Source organism: Aulostomus chinensis, chromosome 9 (genome assembly GCF_037954235.1).
Source record: "Aulostomus chinensis isolate RoL2024-O1b breed Wild chromosome 9, RoL_Achi_v1.0, whole genome shotgun sequence".
NCBI lineage: Eukaryota > Metazoa > Chordata > Actinopteri > Syngnathiformes > Aulostomidae > Aulostomus > Aulostomus chinensis.
Window position 1 is genome coordinate 24,148,673 of NC_141328.1, and position 22,015 is coordinate 24,170,687.

The 22,015-nt window shown below is 42.4% G+C and overlaps 1 protein-coding gene across 4 annotated transcripts in view; it reads right to left on the reverse strand.

Annotated features, from left to right (window-relative positions):
• kazna (kazrin, periplakin interacting protein a) overlaps positions 1–22,015 on the reverse strand; it is a 173,210-nt gene continuing 151,195 nt past the window's right edge. For 3 of the 4 annotated variants that reach the window (XM_086214427.1, XM_086214429.1, XM_086214430.1), the window contains 13 exons: positions 14,553–14,689; positions 13,924–14,094; positions 13,030–13,113; positions 12,103–12,292; positions 10,608–10,744; positions 10,214–10,337; positions 4,068–4,276; positions 3,787–3,905; positions 2,298–2,529; positions 2,084–2,185; positions 1,359–1,525; positions 1,091–1,232; positions 1–904 (listed from right to left, as the gene is read on the reverse strand). In XM_086214427.1, coding sequence (XP_086070553.1) covers positions 746–904; positions 1,091–1,232; positions 1,359–1,525; positions 2,084–2,185; positions 2,298–2,529; positions 3,787–3,905; positions 4,068–4,276; positions 10,214–10,337; positions 10,608–10,744; positions 12,103–12,292; positions 13,030–13,113; positions 13,924–14,094; positions 14,553–14,689 — 1,973 coding nt within the window. In that variant the 3' untranslated portion in view covers positions 1–745. The remainder of the gene's footprint in view (positions 905–1,090; positions 1,233–1,358; positions 1,526–2,083; positions 2,186–2,297; positions 2,530–3,786; positions 3,906–4,067; positions 4,277–10,213; positions 10,338–10,607; positions 10,745–12,102; positions 12,293–13,029; positions 13,114–13,923; positions 14,095–14,552; positions 14,690–22,015) is intronic. The other variant, XM_086214428.1, reaches the window with a different exon arrangement.

Genomic DNA, 22,015 nt, shown 5'->3' on the forward strand with positions numbered 1-22,015 from the left:
ATCATATTTAACACATCATCTTTATTTAAGTAAAAGGAAAACTCACTTTTCCACATATTTGCGATTTCACACGTTCTCACCTGTAGGCTACCAGGGAGGGGTTTTTTTCTTTCTTTTTTTTGTCGTTCAAATATTGTTCACTGCACAGTATAAAATATCTTAAGAGGGTGCTACATTTGTTTAGACACAGCAGTGTAAATGTGCAAGATGAAATATGACAAACATATAATGTAGAAATTAACAGTTCAAGTCTTTTTTGTTATTAGTTCTTAGCATCACAAAGAGGAGAAATTTAAAGAATCAAACAAGAAGAATTTACACAAACTTTTTTTTTTATCCTGTACCCTGTATATAATACATATCTCTCTATCATATCTCTGTCTTTCAGAGAAACAGCTTATAAGCAGAGACTCGTCAGCAAAGAAAATGGAGAAGTCATATACTATTTCACAAAAAAAACACAAAAAAAAACCCAAGACATTCATACAACAAATACAAAAATAACCATTAAGCTTGAGTCCTTCATCTCTGGTGTTGGGGAATAAAATTATTGCCCTTAAAATCATCAAAATACCACCTGCCCTCAATGACTCTGACCTTCTTTAAATCCAAAAAAAAAAAAAAAAAGTCCCTTTAACAAAGTGCAATCTGTCCTGTAAAGGCTCATCTTTAGAAAAACACCCGTTGCGTGTTCAGGTGCACATGTATGACAAACGTCCGTGACATGGCGAGGATGAAGATGACCTCACACATTGGTGACCTCGATGCTGGCGTAGCCGCGTATTGGGCTCCCCTCAGGTCTGGGTGGTGTCTGGTCTCTGACATCCCGAGGTAGGGAGCCATAGCTGCTATGGCAACTCAAGTCCCGCCCACTGCGGGCTTTAGGGCTGAAGCCTGCTGGAGGCTAAAACAAAACACACATTCATTATGATGAATTTAGGTGTCCCTCCTGCTGCCTCACAAGTTGTCTGACTGTTGCTTGGCTATATTTGCAGTATCAAAGCCTGATTTTAAATCTCACATCTAAACATGAGCAACAATTGAGAGAAACAGCTCCTGATAACTTCCTGCCTGGTAATAGTTTCCCTACCTTGACAGCCCTCCTTCTCAGCGAGCCCTCGTCATCCGTGTGTCGGTTGGGAGAGCTGGGCGTCCTGCCCAGGGAGTGCTGGCGAAGAAGGGTTGGTGGCGTTCCCAGACCTAAACGCTCAAAGTCCTGTTTGGCTTCTGCCCTGCAGGGAGCATGGGAAGGTACAGAAACATTTAAAATAAAAATATACCGTAGATGTTTAACACGAAGGACAGTTTCTCCTAATGGAACGCTTCTGTTGGGATCCGTATTGGCTGTCTCCACTCACCTGGCTGGGCCAATCAGGGTTTTCATCTCCTCAACAAGGTGTCGCCGAACCATATGCTTGCTGTTGGGGATCCCTAGTGCTGTTGCCATGGTGTCAGTATTAAAAGTCGAGTCCAATACCATGACAGCTCCATGAACGCCACTGCTGAGAAGGTTTTCAGCAAACTCCTGGCCAAGTGGATGGAGAAAGGGAGTGAATTATTTACCATTTACCATTAAATCTCATCTGAAGGACAAAAAGATGATTTCATATTTGCTCTGTGACAAAGAACGTGTTGATTTGTGTGTCGCTGTTTTAATAACAGGATAAATTCAAGCTCCTGCGGATATTCACCGGATGCAGACAGATTTATCTCTACACGCCCTGACTGTGGTCATGCCTCATAATGGAAATGTGTTTCTGAATGCCAAGGCGTTACGCGGCATCGACTGGGACATTCATATTGCAACATCATCATTGCTATCAGAGCGCTTTTGTAATCATTCAGTCACGGCCAAGATCGGCAGTGACAAAAGTGTTTCATCACTCCGATGATAGGGGGCACTGAGTGAAGATAGCATGACTCACAATACCACATAATAGTGCCTCTATCATGCACAATACATTTTTATTATTCATTTTTCATACACACAGTTCCTTATTATATTGAAATGTAGCAGGTTTTGCAACAAAACTTGTCTGTCTCTCTTAACTGTGTGTTTTACACTCTCCCTGTCTGTTCCCACCTTGAGGTCAATATCTTTAATCCATTTGATGACTCGGTGAGAAGTCCATACCAATGGATCCACATTCTGGTGCTCACACTGTACCCGGCGAGCCTGGAGTGCCTGGAAGCCATTTCAATAAACACTTTTCACTCAACTGAGCAGCTCTATTTTTACCTGCCACTCGAGTAAAACTGTGTATGACTGCGCGTCGGTTGTGCGTGTTCTCACTTACGTCCTTGTCAAAATTGAGTGAGTTCAGCAGTTCAATGCCCAGCAGCAGGCTGACCTGGTGGAACTTCTTAGTAACGTTAAGGTGGCGTTCGAGGTCACGACGGGTCAGAGAGTTCAGCATGCGCCCATCAACCAAGTGGGTGTGAAATGCCTGGGAGTACTGAGGCAAGCCCACATCGCTTAGCCAGGCCTTGGCCACCCAGTGGTGGTCCATATCTGCAGCCTTAGACAGCCTGCGGAGAGAAACAATGGGTCTCATTCATGATAATATCCTCCCATCAAATTTGTTCTTACTCTAGTTAGGATTTTATTTAAAACCTCAGCTTAGTCTTACAGACACACTGAAAAGAACCAGACACCAAGAAGTCGCAACTACTATCAGGCTGTGCTTCCCGTCTGTAAGACTAAACTGAGGGTTAAAAAAAGCCTCCAAGTGTGTAAGAACAAATGTATTCCTAAGAACCTTTGGGGAGTGTTTTAAACCGTGACTGAGCCTGAATGAAACTTATCACTTACAGTTAGCGGTGTCCAGCTATGCAGATCATTTTGGGCTGCTAAACAATGCGATTAATGGAATGTTATTAATGGTGCTCACGCTTTTGGAAAACAACATCAACAGAAGATGTCCCTGCTTCATTGGAAAGCCAGCAGAGCTCGCTGCCAACACAGCAGCTCCAAAGAAAACAATCCACTGCATGTGAGAAGGTTCCAGAGAAACCCTGATGCTAGAAACACACACGGCTGCAGAGTATTCGAAGAAGGTAATGTGATTGCTGGAGTCTGTCTGCCTGCCTGTCTGCCTGCCTGTCTGCCTGCCTGCCTGTCTGTCTGTCTTTCTGTCAGTTTTCAAAGAGCTGTTGCAGGATGGTAGACGTTAGGCGGAGAAGTGACTGATTAGATTTTTGGATACAGAACTAAATCCAGACTTGATGATGTCATATCTCCATAATGCAGTAGTTTGACCTCTCAGCACATTTGAAGGACGAGAGGTCGAAAGGCTAAACTTTAGGGAAGATAAACGTATTTAGATGACTAAATACCACGAGGGGAGAGGAAAAACCCTCCTGATCAGAATTTACAAGATCTGTTCAAGGAATTCTTTTATTTTTAATTCGTGTGTGGGACTTTTCTGTATTTTAATGCTAATATTATGCATCTTTATGATCCTACAGTTCATAGATTTCACTACAGCACGATAAATGACTGCAGCACTAGGATGTAGCTGCCAGTACTTTAAAGAATTTATGTCTTAGTCAAAAATTTAACTCATTCATGAATTCTAGCTGAATAAAACTAAGGCAATACTAAACACTCATTTCTGACGAGTACTGTACTTGTATCTGCAGCTTTGCAGTATTTTATGCTCCCATTAAATATCTGTATCCTGCTCTTAAGTGTTAAATATAGGGACTGCATCTATACTATGACCCACCAACAGATGGCTCTGTCCCTCTGCCATTAAATGCAACATTTACTGAAGAGTTTCTCACCCTCTACCATTCTCAGCATCCCTGTAATCCTCGATGGCCAGCCGCAGTTTACGACGATGCATTAAACTGCTGACACCTAAACCCAGCTCCAGGTCTTCATCTGTAAGCCCCAGTAACACCTGCAAAATGGAACTGTTAGAGGCAACTGCAGCTAAAACCTCACTCACACACAAACACACACACACACACACACACACCCACACACACACACACGAGAGAGAAAACTCAAGTGTTTTAAAGTTACGTTCGACCTGCATCACATCAGCGGTCTTTCATCCCACCTTGCCACTCTTGACGTTCTCCGAGCAGGTGCGGATGTACATGGGCATGGCCATGACCACCTCCAGCCAGGCCTGCACCGTTCCTGCCCTCCACTGCGACATGGGCGTCATCCTGGCCAACTCAACCTGCTGAAGGCGGTCCAGCTGGTCCTCCGACCCGTCTGATAGGCTGAGGCTGTGGCGGGTGGGGCTGGCGAGGCTATCTGAGTCTGGGGTGGGTGAGTGGGGTGGGGGGTGGGGGGACATGTGGGTGATGTAGTTGACGAGCGAGTGAGAGTGAAGGCAGAGGTGGTAGCGGGTGTCGTGAGCAATGAGATAACAAAAGGTTAAATCCAATTTAATGACAACCGCAAAACAACAACATGAAGCAGCAGCAGCAGCAGCAGCAGCAGCAGCAGCAGCTCAAAGAGAGTCTTAACACCATCCTGGGATAATGGCTGCCTGACAATGATACTACCTCTTAGCAACAACTCAACAAGCCCGTTAGACTGGGAGCTGCAATTAGAACATTTATGGATGTTCGGATTCATTCCAATCCTATAAATTGCTCTTAATCTCCTTTCATAGTCTTGTAATCCTTACCTGTTGTGTTTCTAAATATAACTATTTATTTGTCTCTATGATGTCAATGTCTAGAGGGAAAACAAGGGAGAACACTTCACTTTCTTCAAATTTTGAATTTTGACAGACAATTCACCACCTTGACCATCAGATGGCAGTGTAGCATCAACCTATTATTAGATTTCTCATGTCAAGTACATGTGAAGTGATGCTGGTCTGCTTGAGCTCTGAGCCATCGTGGGGCGATGCTTTCTGAAACCACCACATCAGGGCAAAGGCTGCACTGCTCCTGATGCAGTCCTGAGAATTAATAATAATAACAATAACAATTACAATAATAATAATTATAATAATAACGCATGCTACATTCTTCTATGGTTTGACTGTGTGTATGAACTCCTGGGAAGATGATGGATTTTAGGGAAAAACACCCTGGAGGTTTATTCATATGTAAAGGACGGTCACAGAATGCATGTAGAGCTGCAACTTTTCATCAATTTGTCAATCAATGAAGAAAAATCACAAACTATTTTGATGGTTTTCAAACATTTGCCGGTTCCAAAATCCTAAGTATAAAAAAAAAATGTAAAGGTATTCATAAAGGAAAAATAAAGACTCTTAAGGTTTCGGACTGTTTGAACAGTGGGCTCTCGGAGGTTGGGATGGGCATTTTTCAAAACATTTTCCACATTTTTAGACAAAACGATGAGTAAATAAATCACGGAAATGATTGGTGGATAATGGATGATTCCAAAAAAAAAAAAAAGAAGCTTTTAATTGCAGCCCTAAACGCATGTCTAAGTCGGTGGACCCCCGACTCGCCATCTCTTTCATCACAAATGTCAGTCGCAGCTGTTTATCCTAAAACAGGAGGAACAATAAACCTATCAGATCTTTGTATTTTGTGTCTCCGGCAGACAGTAAATGGAACCCCCCGACTGCACCAATGTGTGGACTGTGTGGAAAGAAATTCACAACTGACTGATTGTCAAGTCTGAATAAACAGATCTTTATTAAACTTGACTTGAGTAATTCATTTCAAGCTGAATGCTTTTATGTGCTCTCCTAAGAGCAACGCATAAACTCAAAGTGCACGTCTAAGTGCCCCTGTGAGAGCATTTTATATTAAGCTGAATAAATCTGCTTTTCCTTCAGAAATACACTCCTGACCAGACACAAGATCTGCTTCTCATGTTCACCTAGGAAGAAAAAAAAAGGCATGTCACTTTAAGAGTGGAGAGAGGATCCATCCTGGGGAAAGGTTCTGGTTTCTCTGTGACCTGACAGTTGGGTCTAGAGGGGCTGACTGCCTTTTTAAAACCCCCCCCCGGGAGTGAAACTTTCAACTGCGGCCAGGGGTCAGCTTAGATTTTTCAAATACTGATGAATTGTTCTCCCTTTTGAACTGACAAACAAGCGTTGGCAGCCAAAGATGTTTTACAGTTGAACAGATCAGGATTTTTTTTTTTTAACACTAAATCTTTGAATTTTTATGGCACCAGGCGTATCGCTTCAGGTATTGAGAGATGATTTGTCATTCAATAGCAAAACTCAGTACGGGAGGAAATTTCCAAATTGTGATTTAAAATGTTTTTGTTTTTTTTTTGTTCATGTTGAAGCTTTGAAAGCAAAAGAGGCTGCCGGAGCGCTCGAATGAGCCCGAAATAGTTTGGATGAAGCTGCCACGGGGACGTTTCGATTCCTCCGATTCTAGGTGTCGAATTCATGTACTGAAACTGTTTCGAGGGTGTGAAAATTTTGTTACAGCGGTTTTAATTTGTCTGGGGGGGGGGGGGGGTAAAAAAGGCTTGCCCAGGAATCCAAGTTACAGCTGAAGAATCATCATGTTCAGATCGATTTAGCTGGTGGATTCTTACAGGCAGTGATTTGCTCGTATTCAGTGTTGGCTCCTTCCCTACTGAAGCTTGCGGGGTTTATTTTTCCTCTCTTTTTTTTGGATAAAACATCTATGAGTAAATAAAACTGTAGAAAGATGGAAATATCTATACCTCGTTCTAACGTGTGTGCGTGTGTGTGCGTGTGTGTTAGTCTGTTCTAAGGCAGCCAGCTGCTGGTTGTAGCTTCATATTTTTGCATCCAGAAATGAGAATGAGTTTCATTTCCCTATCTAACTCGCTGACGAAGATAATAAGTGCATTTCCCTTTTTTATGCTGAACACATTGTTGTCGAGGTATCAGATTAATGTGAGAAGTCCATTTAGAGTCTGTCTTCCAGGAATATGTCCTGGAACTTTCGGGGTAGGGGCTTTACTGCAGGTTTTGCTGTATTAAGGCCAATGTGCGAGAACAAGCTGTTGCCTTGAAAGCATTTTTTTTTTTTTGTATGCACTCATTAAAAAACAGAACGAATGAAAAAGAACGAGATTCAACTTGAAGAAGTGCTAAATCCAGTTCCTCTGGGAGGTTTCAGAGAGTTAGAAGACACCTTCAAACACAGTTTGGAACCCAGCACAGCTCACGGTTAAAGCAATTGGAAGTGGTGTACCTTTTGAGTATGAGCGATTACTTCTGGGTGGGGGTGTGGAGGGGGGAGGGGGGTTCATCTCACTGTGTTGAGAGTCCGATGGAGGTCAGACAAGAGGGGTGAGTGTTAGAGGTCAGGGGTCAAATCAAAAGCAGAGCATTACTGACACCGTGTGCTGACACACATGAGTTCTGTTACAAAAGAACAAAAACAAACACCTGACATGGCCTCCTTTCCATCCAGTCTCTGATCAGTGATTTCAGAGGCACAGAGGAGGAATTCTTGTTTTTCAGAGTGAGTAAGGAGTTAAAATCGTGAACGAGAGGAAAGGAGGCCATTTGGAAGCTTTTGAGATGCAGTCCTCTCACAGATGGACTCGCAGGGCTGAGGGAAGCTTACACATATGTTAAAAATGGCAGCCCCCCCCAGCAGGATTAGAGCCATACACCACAAATGAACACAGACACACACACACGCACGCACGCACGCACGCGCACACAAATATTAACACAGGGAAAGAGAGGACAGCCACATGGATATTCAACGTTATTTATTTTATTTTAAAATAATCTTAATTTTCTCATTTAATTCTTAGTTTTTTTTCTTTTTAACCATGCCTTTAAAAGTTCACTACGATCCACTTCTAAACATCTCAGGACCTCACAATAGAAGTCCTCAACTGAGGCCTACATGTTGGACTTTAAATAAAACTCTTCAATAATAATAATAATAATAATAATAATAATAATAATAATTTTAATTTCATTTCTGTAATGTCATCTCATTTACAAAATGTAAAATATTTTGTGGGAAAATAAAAACAAAAACCAAAAACAAGGGAGGCCGCGGCTAAAAAAAAAAAAAAAAAAAAAAAAAAAGATACAATATTTTTCATTTGATAATTGATTTTTTGTTTTTTTTTAATCATCAGCAGTGCGGTTGCATCATAAAAGTTGTTTAAATGAAAAAATATTGAATATATTCCATTACATGTTTAATGAAATAAGCGAGCTGAGCTGTTTCTTACACATACATGACGACATCTCTTTGAATTCACCTCGAGATCCAACATCTGCAGGTTGAGCTAATCGCCCTCGCTGCTTCCACACGGACGCTGCCTTTGACAAGCTCCGCGGTTAAATACAGCCTCCAGTGCAATAATCCGTGAGTCTGTCGTGGTTCAGGTGAAACTGACAAATAACCCAGTGTGTTAGTTTAACATCAGCCAGAGAAAAGATTTCCTGGGGGGGCTGTGCAGACTCCGGCTCAATCCAGAGAAAGGGTTGAAAATAATCCAATGTCTATGTAATTCTTTTGCTTGAAGGAACGCTATTAACCTTTCGCAACAGAGTTAATTGCTTTTTTTCAGCAGTGACCTGAACTCTGCATCAGAATGTTTTGGCGAGTTCGTGGGGTCAGGAGAGAAGGTGTGCATGTGCCTCTCTTTGATTAGCTCGCTTAAATCGGAGCTCTAACCTCAGAAGTTGGCACTCGCCGTTGTGTTCGTTCACGTGCGCTGCTCCGCTGAGGCCTCTCAAAACGACGCTGTGATTTGCTGGACTTGAGGATTAAAATGTCTCGACCTTTAGTCTAATATCTAGTGAGTGTTATCACTAATTTTGTCTTAATAGTGGAACTTTTATAATAATTCTACTCCCCAAATTACCGATGCTTTAATAAGATAAGAAGCTTCTAAAAATGGTCATGAGCGGAACAGTTATTTAATCATTCAAAAAGCAGCGCTGTTTTTGTTTTTTTATCGTTGACTTTTGCTGACCTTTAATATTTCAAATGTTATTTTGCATAAAAATCCCTGTAGGTGCAGATTAAAACCTTCTATGTTTAGCTGGGGATGTTCGACCTTTGAATAGGTTTTCAAACATGATCATTTGAAATGGAGGAAATTGTGAATAAACATGAAATCAGTAACTGACCTCTCTTTTTTTTTTTTTCTTTTTTTTTTTTTTTTGACAGCATACCCAGAAAAAGACATATCTGTTTAGTAGGATTTGTTCACCATGCATGTGGGGACCGGGACTATGTTCATGCATGTCACACATGTACCTTTGTCACATACCTTCTATCTCAGCAGATAGAAAACACATTTCTTACATTTCCTGTTTGGCTTCATGTTGCTGTAGAACAGCAGAAAGAGTTCAGTCCTTGTTTAGCAGCCAAAATAAATATATATATGTATATATATATATATACATATATATATGTTTATATATATATATATATATATATATATATATATATACATATATATATATATACATATATATATATTTGTATATATCTAGAGGTTTTTCTGCAGTTTTCTTGGCTCTTGTAGGTTGGGATGTTGAACCGAATTGAAGGGGGATTTGAGGAGTCTGCATGTTGCCTACAGGAAACTGTTCTCATCATGGCAGTGTGAAGGGAGAGGAATGGACCAAGCAGGACAATAAACAGGGAGGAGTTCAAGTTAAGAAGGTAGTCAGAGGAGGGGTGTACATGTGAAAATTAACACAAAAAAACCCAAAAACAAAACAAAAAAAAAGCATTCAGGACAAGGAGACATTTACACGCACAAAGTGCACATCAACTGTTGTTATTTACAGGTACAGCAGTCCTTCAAGTTTCCAGTTGAGTGAAAACAAAAAGTCAAAATGTAAAGAACAATTGAAAGATCCAATAACAGGCGTTTTGAAGGGCAGATACAAGAGAACATGTCCACATGGTCGCTGTGTCACTCTATTTACAGACTGTACATACATACAGGTGCAATTTGCTCGTTAAGGTTTTCAACTTCAGCCAAGCCACACGCACCTCCGGCCTCCGACCATGGGTGACACACACATGCACACGCTCTCACACACATAAATATGCATGCATGTGAGACTGCACAGGCACGCGTTATTATTTCTATACGCACACATATACCCACCCTCTCCCTCTCTCTCTCTCTCTCACACACACACACACACATACACACTCATCGTGCTCTTCAGCTTAATGCTGTCTTCTGATATTTGCCACAAAGGCTCTCCGAGTGGTTTGACATGTGTGCTTTACCAGTCTGCATCTTCTTCTATGTAATAATCAGGTGTTGCAGTACCATCAAACAAACCAGGGTCAAGGGACTTGCGTTGCTTTCCCCGGGCAAAGACACGTGACAAGGAGCCCAGTCCCATTTTCTCTTTCTTCTTCTTACACTTCGCCACCTCCAGGTCTTCTAGGGACTGGGGGGGGGGGGGCAGAGGAGGTAAAGAAAAGACGGTGAAAGTGGTATAGAGTTGACCAAAAGAGACGCAAATCACAACACAAAAGAGGGAAGTCACACTTGACATGCTGCCAGGCATGAATACAAGTCACAGCTGCAGAGTGAGGACACGACATACTATCCGTGGCAAAATGAATTCAGCCAGAACGATGGCGGCAGCAAAGGACAGCGGCCAGACAGCAGGGACAACAAAGGAGGCGAATACGTGATGGTGGGGGGCAGATCTTACATTGCAGAGAGAGTGAGTCCGATGACGTGGTGAGTTGATGTCACTGGGCGTGGATGACCGGTCTCCCTCCACCGCCGAGGCATCAGAGATGATGGAGGGCTGACGTGAGTGGCACGGGCTCACCCGTACAGCAGCCACTAGACGGGACACAAAGAAAAGGCTTTTCTACGGGTGTGTTTGGGCACCGATGCTTACAGGGACAATCTAAACCTCCTACCTCTATCTGTCTATCTATCTATCTATCTATCTATCTATCTATCTATCTGTCTGTCTGTCTGTCTGTCTGTCTGTCTGTCTGTCTGTCTGTCTGTCTATCTATCTATCTATCGATACATATGAATATGTATATCTATACATATACATACATATATGTATGTATTTATCTATATGTATTGAGACAGATACATATATGTATATATGTATATGCTGTATATATATGTATAAATATATATACATATATATATTTATATACGTGTGTATATATGTATATATGTGTATATATATATATATATATATATATATACATATATATATATACATATATATATATTAATATTCAGTAAAACACTGAACCAAAAGGCTGAAATTACTTGCAATCATCTGCAGTTGCTAGGCAACAGTTGAAACAGCTTCACAAAGCTGGAGCGGGTGTGTATGCACCAGTCAGACGGATACATACAGTACAAACAATTGCTTAGCAAACTAGGGGTTTGTGACTGTTCACACGTTTTCCTCGTTTGTCCTCTTTAGCTGCGTCTTCCTCCAGATGTGCCCAATTAGTCAGCAACTTGTTTCACAAAGGGGGTTGAGATGGACTCCAGGGTGTAAAACTTTCTTCTCAGAGTGGGAGGCGCCAGTCATCCAGGTGGATTATGTTTATTTCAAGCTGGAGGTCCAGATGAAGGCTGATCCTGAGTTGGCCGCAGTATTTCAGCATTAAATGAGTGCTATCATTGCCTGTCTTTCCGAATATTCATAATCCTTGTGTATTTTGATCATCAATCTTGAATTGTGACAATAACAAGTTGTTTTTTTTCCCACTCAGTTCGCTGCAACTTGCTTGTGTTTTTCACCCACATGAAGTGTCAACGTCAGAGGCGGCTGAAGCGTGTCAACCACCCATGTGGCGGTCGATGTTTTGGCATCAGGCTTGCTGCAAAGTTCAGTGTTTGCATGTAGAATGGGAAGGTGTGACAGTTGTGGAGTAACATAACTAGGACAAGCTATTATAAAATATACTGAAACATTCCACACAAACATCTAATTTTAGCTCAGCTGTCACCATCCTCAGAAGCTTTTTGGTTTTTTAAAATATTTTTTGTGTGTGAGGCAAAGACAAATGGTAGCTGTAACTGCTACACAAAGCGCATGAAATGTCACAACTGGAGCATCATTGGTGGCCAAACGTATGTTCATACCGAGAAGATGGCGAGGGAAGCCGGTGGACATGCAGAGGGCGAATGGCGGTTAATATCACTCTGATGTGCGGTCCTACCTTGTCGGTCAGTTGGATGCCCTGTGTGAACATACAGGGTCTGCTGACTCTGTCTGATGGCAGCGGTGAGAGGAAGGTCAGCCTGCATCACCCACTCCTGGTTGTTGCCATTGACAACCGTTTCCGTGGGCATGGCCAGAGAGTGACGTTTGGGAACGTCCTTGGTCAGCGTGGCTAGCGACTGTTTAGCCTTAAGGAAGCGGACAGTGAAGAGTCAGAGCACATGACAAACATATTTCTTTCATTTTTTAAAAAAATTTATGCACGCATGTATGTGCACACGCGTACATGCCGGGCCTAGAAAAACGCTCTTGGTCCTCCCTTGGGCTCCTAATGTGGTTGTTATGTTGTGCAAAATTGTGCTTTACTCATTTTCCTGTTGAATAAAAATGGATGGAATATCTGAAGGAGGAGTTTGAGGTGTGGAGATGGAGGTAAGAAGGCATAATGAGTCCTTTTTTTATCTGTTTAATGAATAAATGTGCTTGTGGAGGCTGGGGAGAAAAGTCGAACCTGGATAAAACCTGTTAAAGAGGCAATATAATCATCATGCCAAAAAACGGAAGGGCGCAAATCAACCCATCAGTGGTCAAACAGTCATCAATCACTACCGCTGACATGCAAAACAGTCACAACCCTTTGAGTCATCATTAGTTGTCAGAATATTGATGTATCCTCCCCCAAGCACTAAAAAAAAAACCAACCAAACAAACTCAATTAAGTCACATTCAGATCAATCACAGCGGGCTCCTGGGGATCAGTGTTAGGATCAGCTGGGGATTAGTCGTGCAGCTAAGGAGGGGCTTCCCAAGATGACAATTAGGTCAAAAGTAGGAGAGACGTCCAGGGAGCAGGAGGGTCAAGACATGTCACAGCTGGAGGGGTGGCAGGGGGGTGGGTGGTTGGGCGTGTGGGGGCCCATCTTACCGCTATGACCCTAGGAGAGTAGTCCCTGTCCATGAGGCGCTCAAAGACCCGGAACTCCATTCTCTGATTGACACAGTTACTCATCTGGGGGGGGGGTTGGAGACATGAGGGAGGTCTATACTGGACACTGAAAGGCTTTCTGTGGTTGATGTATTTCCATTTATACCCAAAATATCATGAAAGCATAATCAGTACATTTCTCCATCTATGTTGTTTGGAATCAACGTCTTTGTGAGAAGTTTCAGCAACTGGATACATGTCTGATAGATAGGGGAGGGACAATATATATCCATATATGTGTGTGTGTGTGTGTGTGTGTGTGTGTGTGTATCTATATTTACCACAATATATCACAATGCTTCCTCTTGCAATAGAATATCCTTATTGTGGCACTAAGTATGGAGCAGCTTCAATTCTGCACTGTTCTACAATTTCTGTAAGGTTGTTTTTTTTTTTTTTGGATGATTTGTTTTCTTCAAATTTTTGTCCATACAACCTTTAAGTATAATAAGTGATGGAAAAAAGAACTGACAGAAATTTTTCAAACAGGTCAGAAATAAAAGCTTAAATTTACCTGAAAAATATATGATCGTGGCAAAAATGATCATTTACATTTTTTAGCGGGTGTCTGGTATAAAACAAGACTATGCACTTTATTTTTCATATTCAGTTCTCAGACTCTGCAAAACTGATGCCACAGTTCAGTGAATAAATGCATTATTCCTGATTTTAAGTGTTTCTTCTACAGCCTTACAGATGTCGTATATGACCGTGTATGTCACTCACAAATATGAATTCTAAATATGTCAGATATCAAACTTGAAAACATGAAGAGGACGCAGTGTCTTTCTCTTACCCGCCCACCCACCCCAGCCCATCCCCCATCTCTCTCACCATGGCCAGTTCCGCCTCCAGCTCCTTGATGCGGTTCTCCTTGAGGTCCAGCTGAGAGCGCAGCATCCCCGTGTGCTCCGTGGCTTCCTTGGTCTGCCGCCGTAGGTCCCACTTCTCTCTCTCCAGCAGGTCCTTCTCCTTGGCAAGTGCCTTCACTGCGTCCTCGCTCTCCTAGCAGACATAGAGATCCTGATGTATTGGTTCATATAGCGCCTCTTAAAAATTTCAATCCAATCACTGGATTAGCAGAAAAGAAAGAGAGGGCTGAAATAAATGCATGTACATGTGATGTCACAGAGATCATGTCCATGTGGATCTGCTGTTGTCTGAGTATCTTCTAGAATCATCAAGTGTTTGGTTATTTGTTCATGTCTTTAACAGACCACACCTGAGTAGACTGATTAGCACAATAATACAGTACGCTGGCTGTAAAATACTCCTCATTTTACTCTGAAGGTTTGTCTGCAGATGAGGCAGTTCAGTCGTGTCTTCAAGCCTTGGGTCATCCTTAGGAATTCAACTAATTTACCCAACTTGCTCACATAAAAATCAAATTATGGTTTAGATATAAACTGTTTGCAACCAACACAGCACCAGGAGAAGCGTATGCATGACCGTGAGCAGTGTACTTTTCTGTGCTGCTCGTAGTTGCGTATGAAATCGCGGAGCTGTTCCTCCCGGCTCTCCAGTGTGGCATAAAGCTGCTGCATTTGGTTCACCAGGTCGGCTTTTTCCGCCTTCAGACGCTTGCGGTCTGACTTCATGGCTGTTGGGAAGGAAGGAATGAGAGGAGAAGGAGGGAGAGAGAGAGAGAGAGAGAGAGAGAGAGAGAGAGAGAGAGAGAGAGCATTAGCCTCAGAGATTTCGCAACATTCGTTAAGTATGCACGTATACATGTAAGCCAGCATCAGAGCATCTGTTTACTGTGAAAAATCAGACATTTTCCTATACAGGATTATAGGTTCAGCAACTAATTGGTGGTGGGTTAAATTATATAATCTGTAAGGAAAATTTGTTTGCATTAAAATTGATTCCAAACAAAAGTAATGCTGCTTTTCCATTTTGCTAAAGAGTGATGTAAACAGGCACTTATTTATGACAGCTACATTTTTTGGAGGGGGGGGGGGGCTAAACAGTAATTCATAACATATTTTAACTGGTCACACAAACAGATTTGATTTCTGTCCGATGACAACAGATGTGTCAAAAACAGCTACATTGAAAGGCTGTGAGTTAATCAGCCATTTCCAGATGTTTCTCTCTGAAGTTTGCCGTCTGATCTGAGAACTTCCTGATTAAGCGGCACGCTGCTGGGAAGATGCACAGAGAAATGCTTTTCATTCCTATAGATTCAGTATCTTGTTTTAATGACTGGCACTACTGTGTGTGCGCGTGTGTGTGTGTGTGTGTGTGTGTGCGTGTGTGTGTGTGCGTGCGTGTTTTAAGCCCAGGTTGTCACTGTGTCTTCATGATTAATTTATCAAGCAATTCCAGATATGAGGATTCTTATTAACGCATGAAACGTTCCTGCTGTTGCAGCTCTAATGTGATGTGACTGCGCGTTGTTGTAGAAGTGAATCACACACCGACCCTTCTGTCAATCACCTCTCTGCTACTGATACCCGCCCACACATGATGATAAATAAAACGGTTTAGTGTTTTTGTTTAATTCAGAAGATGCTAATCACCTCCAAGAACACCTTTTTTTTCTGATTTACTTTTTTCATCATTTCATACAAGGCTTTTTTTTCTTTACCTGCATCTGAGTTTCCCCTCAGCCATCCGTCTAAAATTACAATACATTGTTTATCTATGTTTTATGCATTCACGCTGTGTCTCTCCATCTTTGTCTCCTTTACTCTGACATCAGTGCAGCATCGCAGTGTTCTCTGTCTTTTTGTTTCCTCAATCCAGTTTATTTATCTTGTCCTTATTTAACTTATATCACAGCCTGCTTAATTACATGACGTTCACGAGTTGCATCGGGGGAAACATGCTCAGAGAAGTGGAATCAAAGTGGCATTTCAGAGGGACAAGTTGCCCCTCTTCACAGTTTCTCTCCTTTCATATCTCTCCTTTTCTTCAGAGGTGGAATCCCCCAAGCCAAAGGGTTAGTCGAGCCAACTAGCCAGCGAGAGACGACAAGAAACATCCCTCATTGGCCAAGAGAAACAGGAAACCCAGCACCTGCCTCAGGAAGTGAAATCAAAGACATCTTTGAGATGAGCCAAAACACTTCTGCTGCTTCACATCCTGCACCTGCGACTGTTTGGCCACATCCAGCCTCCTGGCGTCCGTCCGACCGACACAGAACAACGTTCACTGAGACTCAGTCAAAGGGCCCATTCACACATGGAAAACCACGTTAGATACCGTTTGTGACTGAAGCATTTAATGGATAAAGATTATCTTTATGCAACCCTTTAAATTTAGGTTAGACAGAGAAGAAGTAGCATGTCCTCCACTGCTGACAGTCACATTAATGGCTGAATGTGTGTGAACGTGTGTGTGTTTGTACGTGTTTTGTTGTGTGTGGGTTTGGAGGCGCAGGAGGATGTGGAGAGGAAGCTATCATAGAGGCTGCAATTAAATGGTCTCTGTATGGAAGAATTAGATTTTTTGTTTTTTTCAACACTTTTTGTTTTTTCAACATTATGGATGCCTGCCTACGAATTCATCCAGACAGCCTCAGAAGTGGAAGAGCAGATCAGGACACATCCAAAACAAACATTCACCATCAAATGTCCACACTTTTGTTCCGTCTGCCCACCTGCCTGTATCACTCTCTCCTGACACATTCCCTAAAATCGTTTTAAGTGGCTTTCAGATCATCACACAAAAGCTCTTCTGCAACCAAAGCCCTTGTGCTTCTAAGTACTTTAATGGCGGCATCTCCTCCTGCAGTGTGTTAAAAGCCTTTGTCTGCCAGGCTCCTCTGTGCTGCTTTGCTACTGGAGAGCTTAGATCGCCTGCGCTGAGAGGGCTGACTCATTGGTTGCCGGACAGCAAAGACAGATTCCTCAGTGGGTCCCCAGGGGCCGGGGGCCTCTCCTGGGCTCCTGAAGCTAATGACATGCAGACATGAATTAGGGCTGTCCCCTCAACACCCCTGATAAGAATCATCAGGATGCCACTCGGTTCACCTGCATTTGTTTCTGTTGGCTCTCACTGGCCCTGTTTAGCTGCTTCATCGCACACAGAAGACAACAACAGAGTAAATAAACACAGGAAATAAAAAGAAAAAAAAACAATGGAAACCATTCTTTATGTACGTTTCTGACAGTGATGCAGTGCTGTGTGATTCCTGCTGCTGCAGTGTTGCTTAACCCATTTCACTGTACATTGTACAATGACCCCACAGTGTCTCCAAGCTGTCGCCGTCGTTGCTCTGCCTGAGGATCCCGCCCCCGGCCCTCCGCGACCAAGGGGAGGCGCTAGTGCTGTGAGCAGAACTCATCCCCTCATGCTTGTGTCTGTACGGTGGCCAACCCCATTCAGAACTAACACTGGGATTTGAACCGGCGACTCTGGTGCTAGAATAGACCGCTACAGTACACCCCGGCTTTTTTCTTCTCTGAAGTCTTGCATCGAACATGAAAGAATGACGCTGCTGATGAGGCGTACGTTTAGAGAGAGGAGAGGACACAGGAGACGATGGTTGCTCATATATGCGTTAGAAACTCTAACTTTTCCTCCACTACAACAATGATGTTGACACTGAAAAAGAAACTACAAAATCATTTGGTTCGATCCGATGACGGATTCTTTTATTTATGCACACATTAGATGAACTTTAATGACTTTGATGATATCTTGACTTTTTAGGACTCCACTATAAGTAAAAGCAAAGGAATTGCCATCAAACTCAGCTGTCTGTTGTGTTCAGACCAAATGTTAACCCGCTAACAAGCTAAACAAGTGTAAACCCGCCTGCAAGATTAGCATGCTAATTTCATTGTGCACATATTAGCATGCTGGTATTAGCATATAGTAGCTCAGTTCAGTTACAAAGACTCACCTCTAATTTATTTCATTCAGCCCTAAACATAGCAGGGATGTTGTTACTTAGCAGGGTTTATGCTAATTGAGATTATATTGTGCAGCAGCAGCGACCACTTTACTGCTGTTGGTTGTGATGCAGTGTGGTTGATGGCATGCGAAGAAAATGGTGAAAAAGAGAAGATTTAACAGTTTGAAATGTAGCTCAGGTATTGTACTGAGGCAGAGGTCTCTTCTGAAATGACCTGGAGATGTTCTCATGGATGCAAATGACTCTCACATAAAAGAAGCTTTTTAAAATTCAGCCTAATACACTGTAGAAGAAGGAAAAGTCTTCTTGTTTGCTGGCTGTTGCCTGTGTTTCATTTGTTGTTTTCTTTCTTAGTAGGGTTAGTTTATGCTCAAGTACCCCCCCCCCCCCACACACACACACACATTAACAACGATCCACCGCAGATATGAATTCAAGTCACATATTGTCCCAAATAAAAACAGAGCTCTGAGTTTAGCGTAATAACACTACAGGAGGAGACATTTCCAGTCTGTTTTGATGCTTTTCTTCCTTGTAAACCATGACACCACGGGGTTCCTACTGTAAGTGACAGAATATGAGCTGATCAAGGCATGCAGATCTTTTTGAGGAGAGAAACAACAAACCTGTTACATCTGCCTGGTACACAATTTGAAAAAGGTAATAAGAATTCAGCAACGATTAAAGCCAAATACTGCGCGTGGATTGCGGTGTAATTGAGTGTCGGGTGTGCATTCAACTCCAGAGATAAGAGCCTTGGTTAGAAATAAAATCAAACTCTTCTTCTTCCCTGCATGAGCTGCTGTGTGTCATACTTCTATTGTGCTACTAATATCCCATCGCAGCTAAATAACATTTAACTGACCATATGACTTTGCACGTAAAGAGAAAGAGCCAACAAGAGAGGTGTTGGCTCACTGCGATAGAGTCCATTATTTATGGTTTGGGATTTTAAATCTGCCAGCTGAATAATGAAATCCTCAGTGCCGCACAATGTGCTCAACTCCTCACTGCCTCAGTAAAAACACCGATGGGTTGTGTGAGGTCGACAGCTGCACTTTTGAAATGGTCCTTATTGCAGGGCAGGTGATGCCAATACTGTATCAGACGTATTTGCTCATATGGCGATAAGCAGATGCGCAGGTTCATTTAATAAGAATCCACAAACCTAAGCCACGACCCTGGTTATAGATTCCTGCACCTGTAAATCCCCTTTCATTCAACAGCTAACTTTTATGGCACAGACTGAATTGCACCTTCAGAATCAAAATATTACTTATGATTAAATTTAAACTAAAAGAAAAAAAAATACGAGTAAATCTCCAAGCAGCGGTTTCTTTTCTATGTTGCAACGAATGCCAAAATGCAGTTGAAACAGACAAATTCAGTTTTAGTAAATTCATTTTTGTATATTTTGTGTGTGAAAAGGACCTGAATGAAGTTGCGTGGCACCTCACGTCTCTGTCATTACTGGATCCAGAATCTATAAAAAGCTGAGACAAATTCTTCAGGTACAAGCAATACAACCCTTAAACAAAGACAAAAAAAAAGAAAATAATGGGCTGCTTCCAAGATTCTGATTTGTAAAACGTCTGTTAGCCTTAATTGCCGCTAGGAGCTAATCTGAGCCAAACACGTGTTTTCACTCTTGACAATACTGAGGTGTAAAACGAACAGCAAAACTCTCCTCATTACCGGTTTTTAACACAACAGCTGTCAGCATTGAGGAAATAAATCACTGTTGATGAAAGACACAAGAATTTTCCCTAAAATTCAATTAGTCTTACAAAAAAATATAAGGTTTGTGAAAGTAAAAGTCACTGTTGCAGTTGTTGCGAGCGCGGCTGTTAGTCAAGGACGGAGGTGTTGTGTGAGTACGGTGGTGTAGCGTGAAATGACACTAAACAGAGCGGACAGACGGTGCTTTGATGATACGTAGCTGTCTGCTGCTTTCATTTGCTCTCTGGATTGACTGCGAGTCCCTCAGTGTTAGTAATTAGCCAAAACGGAGATAGCTAATTAAAAAAGAGCAAAGAGGGACAGCTATACTTTGAAAATTCATTAAACACAACTTTGATGAGAAAGACGGGTAAATGTATAAACAGCTTTGAGAACGCTCCACCTGTCGAGACCAAAGCGGTTCATTTTCTTGCTTAACCTTCACGTTGGAGATGGCAGTCGGTTGCTATCGTACTTTCAGGTTTGGAGAATGAAGTGACTGCCAGACAGCTGCTCTCGTGACTGCAACTGTGAGAGGATGGAAATGACTAACAATTACTATTGTGCTCATCGTGCCAACTCACAGTGGGAATGAACTCGTTTTTACCAGCACGGGCACCAGACAGAATAAAGGCAGATGAGGGGACAGAGAAGAAACCCTGAAAAGCAGACTCTCTCTGTGCTTCTCTTTCCCGCTCTCTCTGCTCTCTCCATTTTGTATTCATAGGCCCCAGGAAATCTGTGTTATTTAGACGCACACCCTCTGGAAAGACACCGGAATGGCAGCGCGGCTTCGGTGAACCATTCCAAGAGTAAACAGGTATTATCTCAAGTGGCAAAGAGCAACCGAGGGGATGTTGCTTTTCTTTCATTCTACTTCATCACTCCAGCCTTTTGCTTTTTCATCCAATTTAGGAAAAAAAGGAAAAAACCCTAAGACTCACACACACACACACACACACGCACACACACGCACACGCACACACACACACACACACACACACACACACACACACACACACACACTGCTTCACAATAATAAACCTCACACATGTCCTCCTAACCTTGCTGGGTGCTGCCAACCTGCTTGTTTGAGTGTTTTTGTGTTTACATTAATGCTGAACAAGGGAAGAAAAAAAAAAGCTTCTGCAAATGTGGATTGATTGGATTGAAATCTGAATAAACCCTTTTTCCACAGCAGACAAAAGAAGACTTTTTCTTAATTACTTTGTTGCCTAAAACATATCAAACCAAAAGGCAAAACAGGTCAACATGTGAAAGTAGAAGTCAGAAGTACAGCTAAACGCATCAAGTCTCTGAAGTTCTAAGAGTTGCAGTGGAAACGGGGCCGTACCGACCGGACCCGAGCCGAAGTGAGCCAGCGGAAACACGCCCCAAGTGTCCTTGAGCAACACACTGAACTCCACACTGCTCCTGGTGAGAGAATTAGCACCTTGCACAGCAACCTCCACAACCAGTGCTTGAGTGTGTGACTGAGTGTGAAGAAGGCAATGCTTCTCTGGTGCATTGTACTGTACTAATGAAGGCCATTTACTACCCATGAGTACCTTTCAAGAACTTGATGTTAAGATGATATATTCAGACGCCTGCTGAGGTGTTGTTGTCGGTCGTGTTCACCTGGTGAATTCCAGCTCTGTTTTTGGTCGCTACCGACTCCTGAGGGGATTATCTGGCTCTTAAGCTGCTAAATGCTCCACTAGCTTCACCAGATGGTCGCAAAACTGTGACTATTTATTGCGCAGCACTGAGTGGGTAGTGTACAGTAGCCCCTTTTTTAGTGGACCTTCCTTAAAACCAGCTGCTCACAGTTTAGTGCTGTGCTTCTTCACCTTTCCCCTGAGTGACTTCATTTACCTTTAGTTTTTTTTTCTGTTCAAAATATCGTGATGTTGCTGTGTACCTGTTATTTTCTTTTTCGTCCCCGCCTGTGAAAGCCAAATAAGATATTAATATACAGTGAACGTCCTCGACTTGTCTTGACTTTCTCGTGCTGGAAAATAAAGTTGAGTATTTCACTGCACTGCAGTGGCTGTCCTTGTCCAAGTAAATCCACCGACTGCAGTTTTAGCTGGTTCTGTTCACCACGTACACAATATATCTGCAGGACAAAGAATACATTTGGCGGAATGGGCTGGGAGTGTGAAATAAACAATCAACAAGCTACATACGTGCGTGGGAATACACGTGTGTGGATGATAACGAGTCATTTAGAGATGAAGTGTGACAACCATGGACTAACAGGACGTTGGAACCAACAAGGCCATGTCATGCCAAAAATGAAAATCAAAACGATGAGGGATTCCCAATTCTTTAATAGTCACC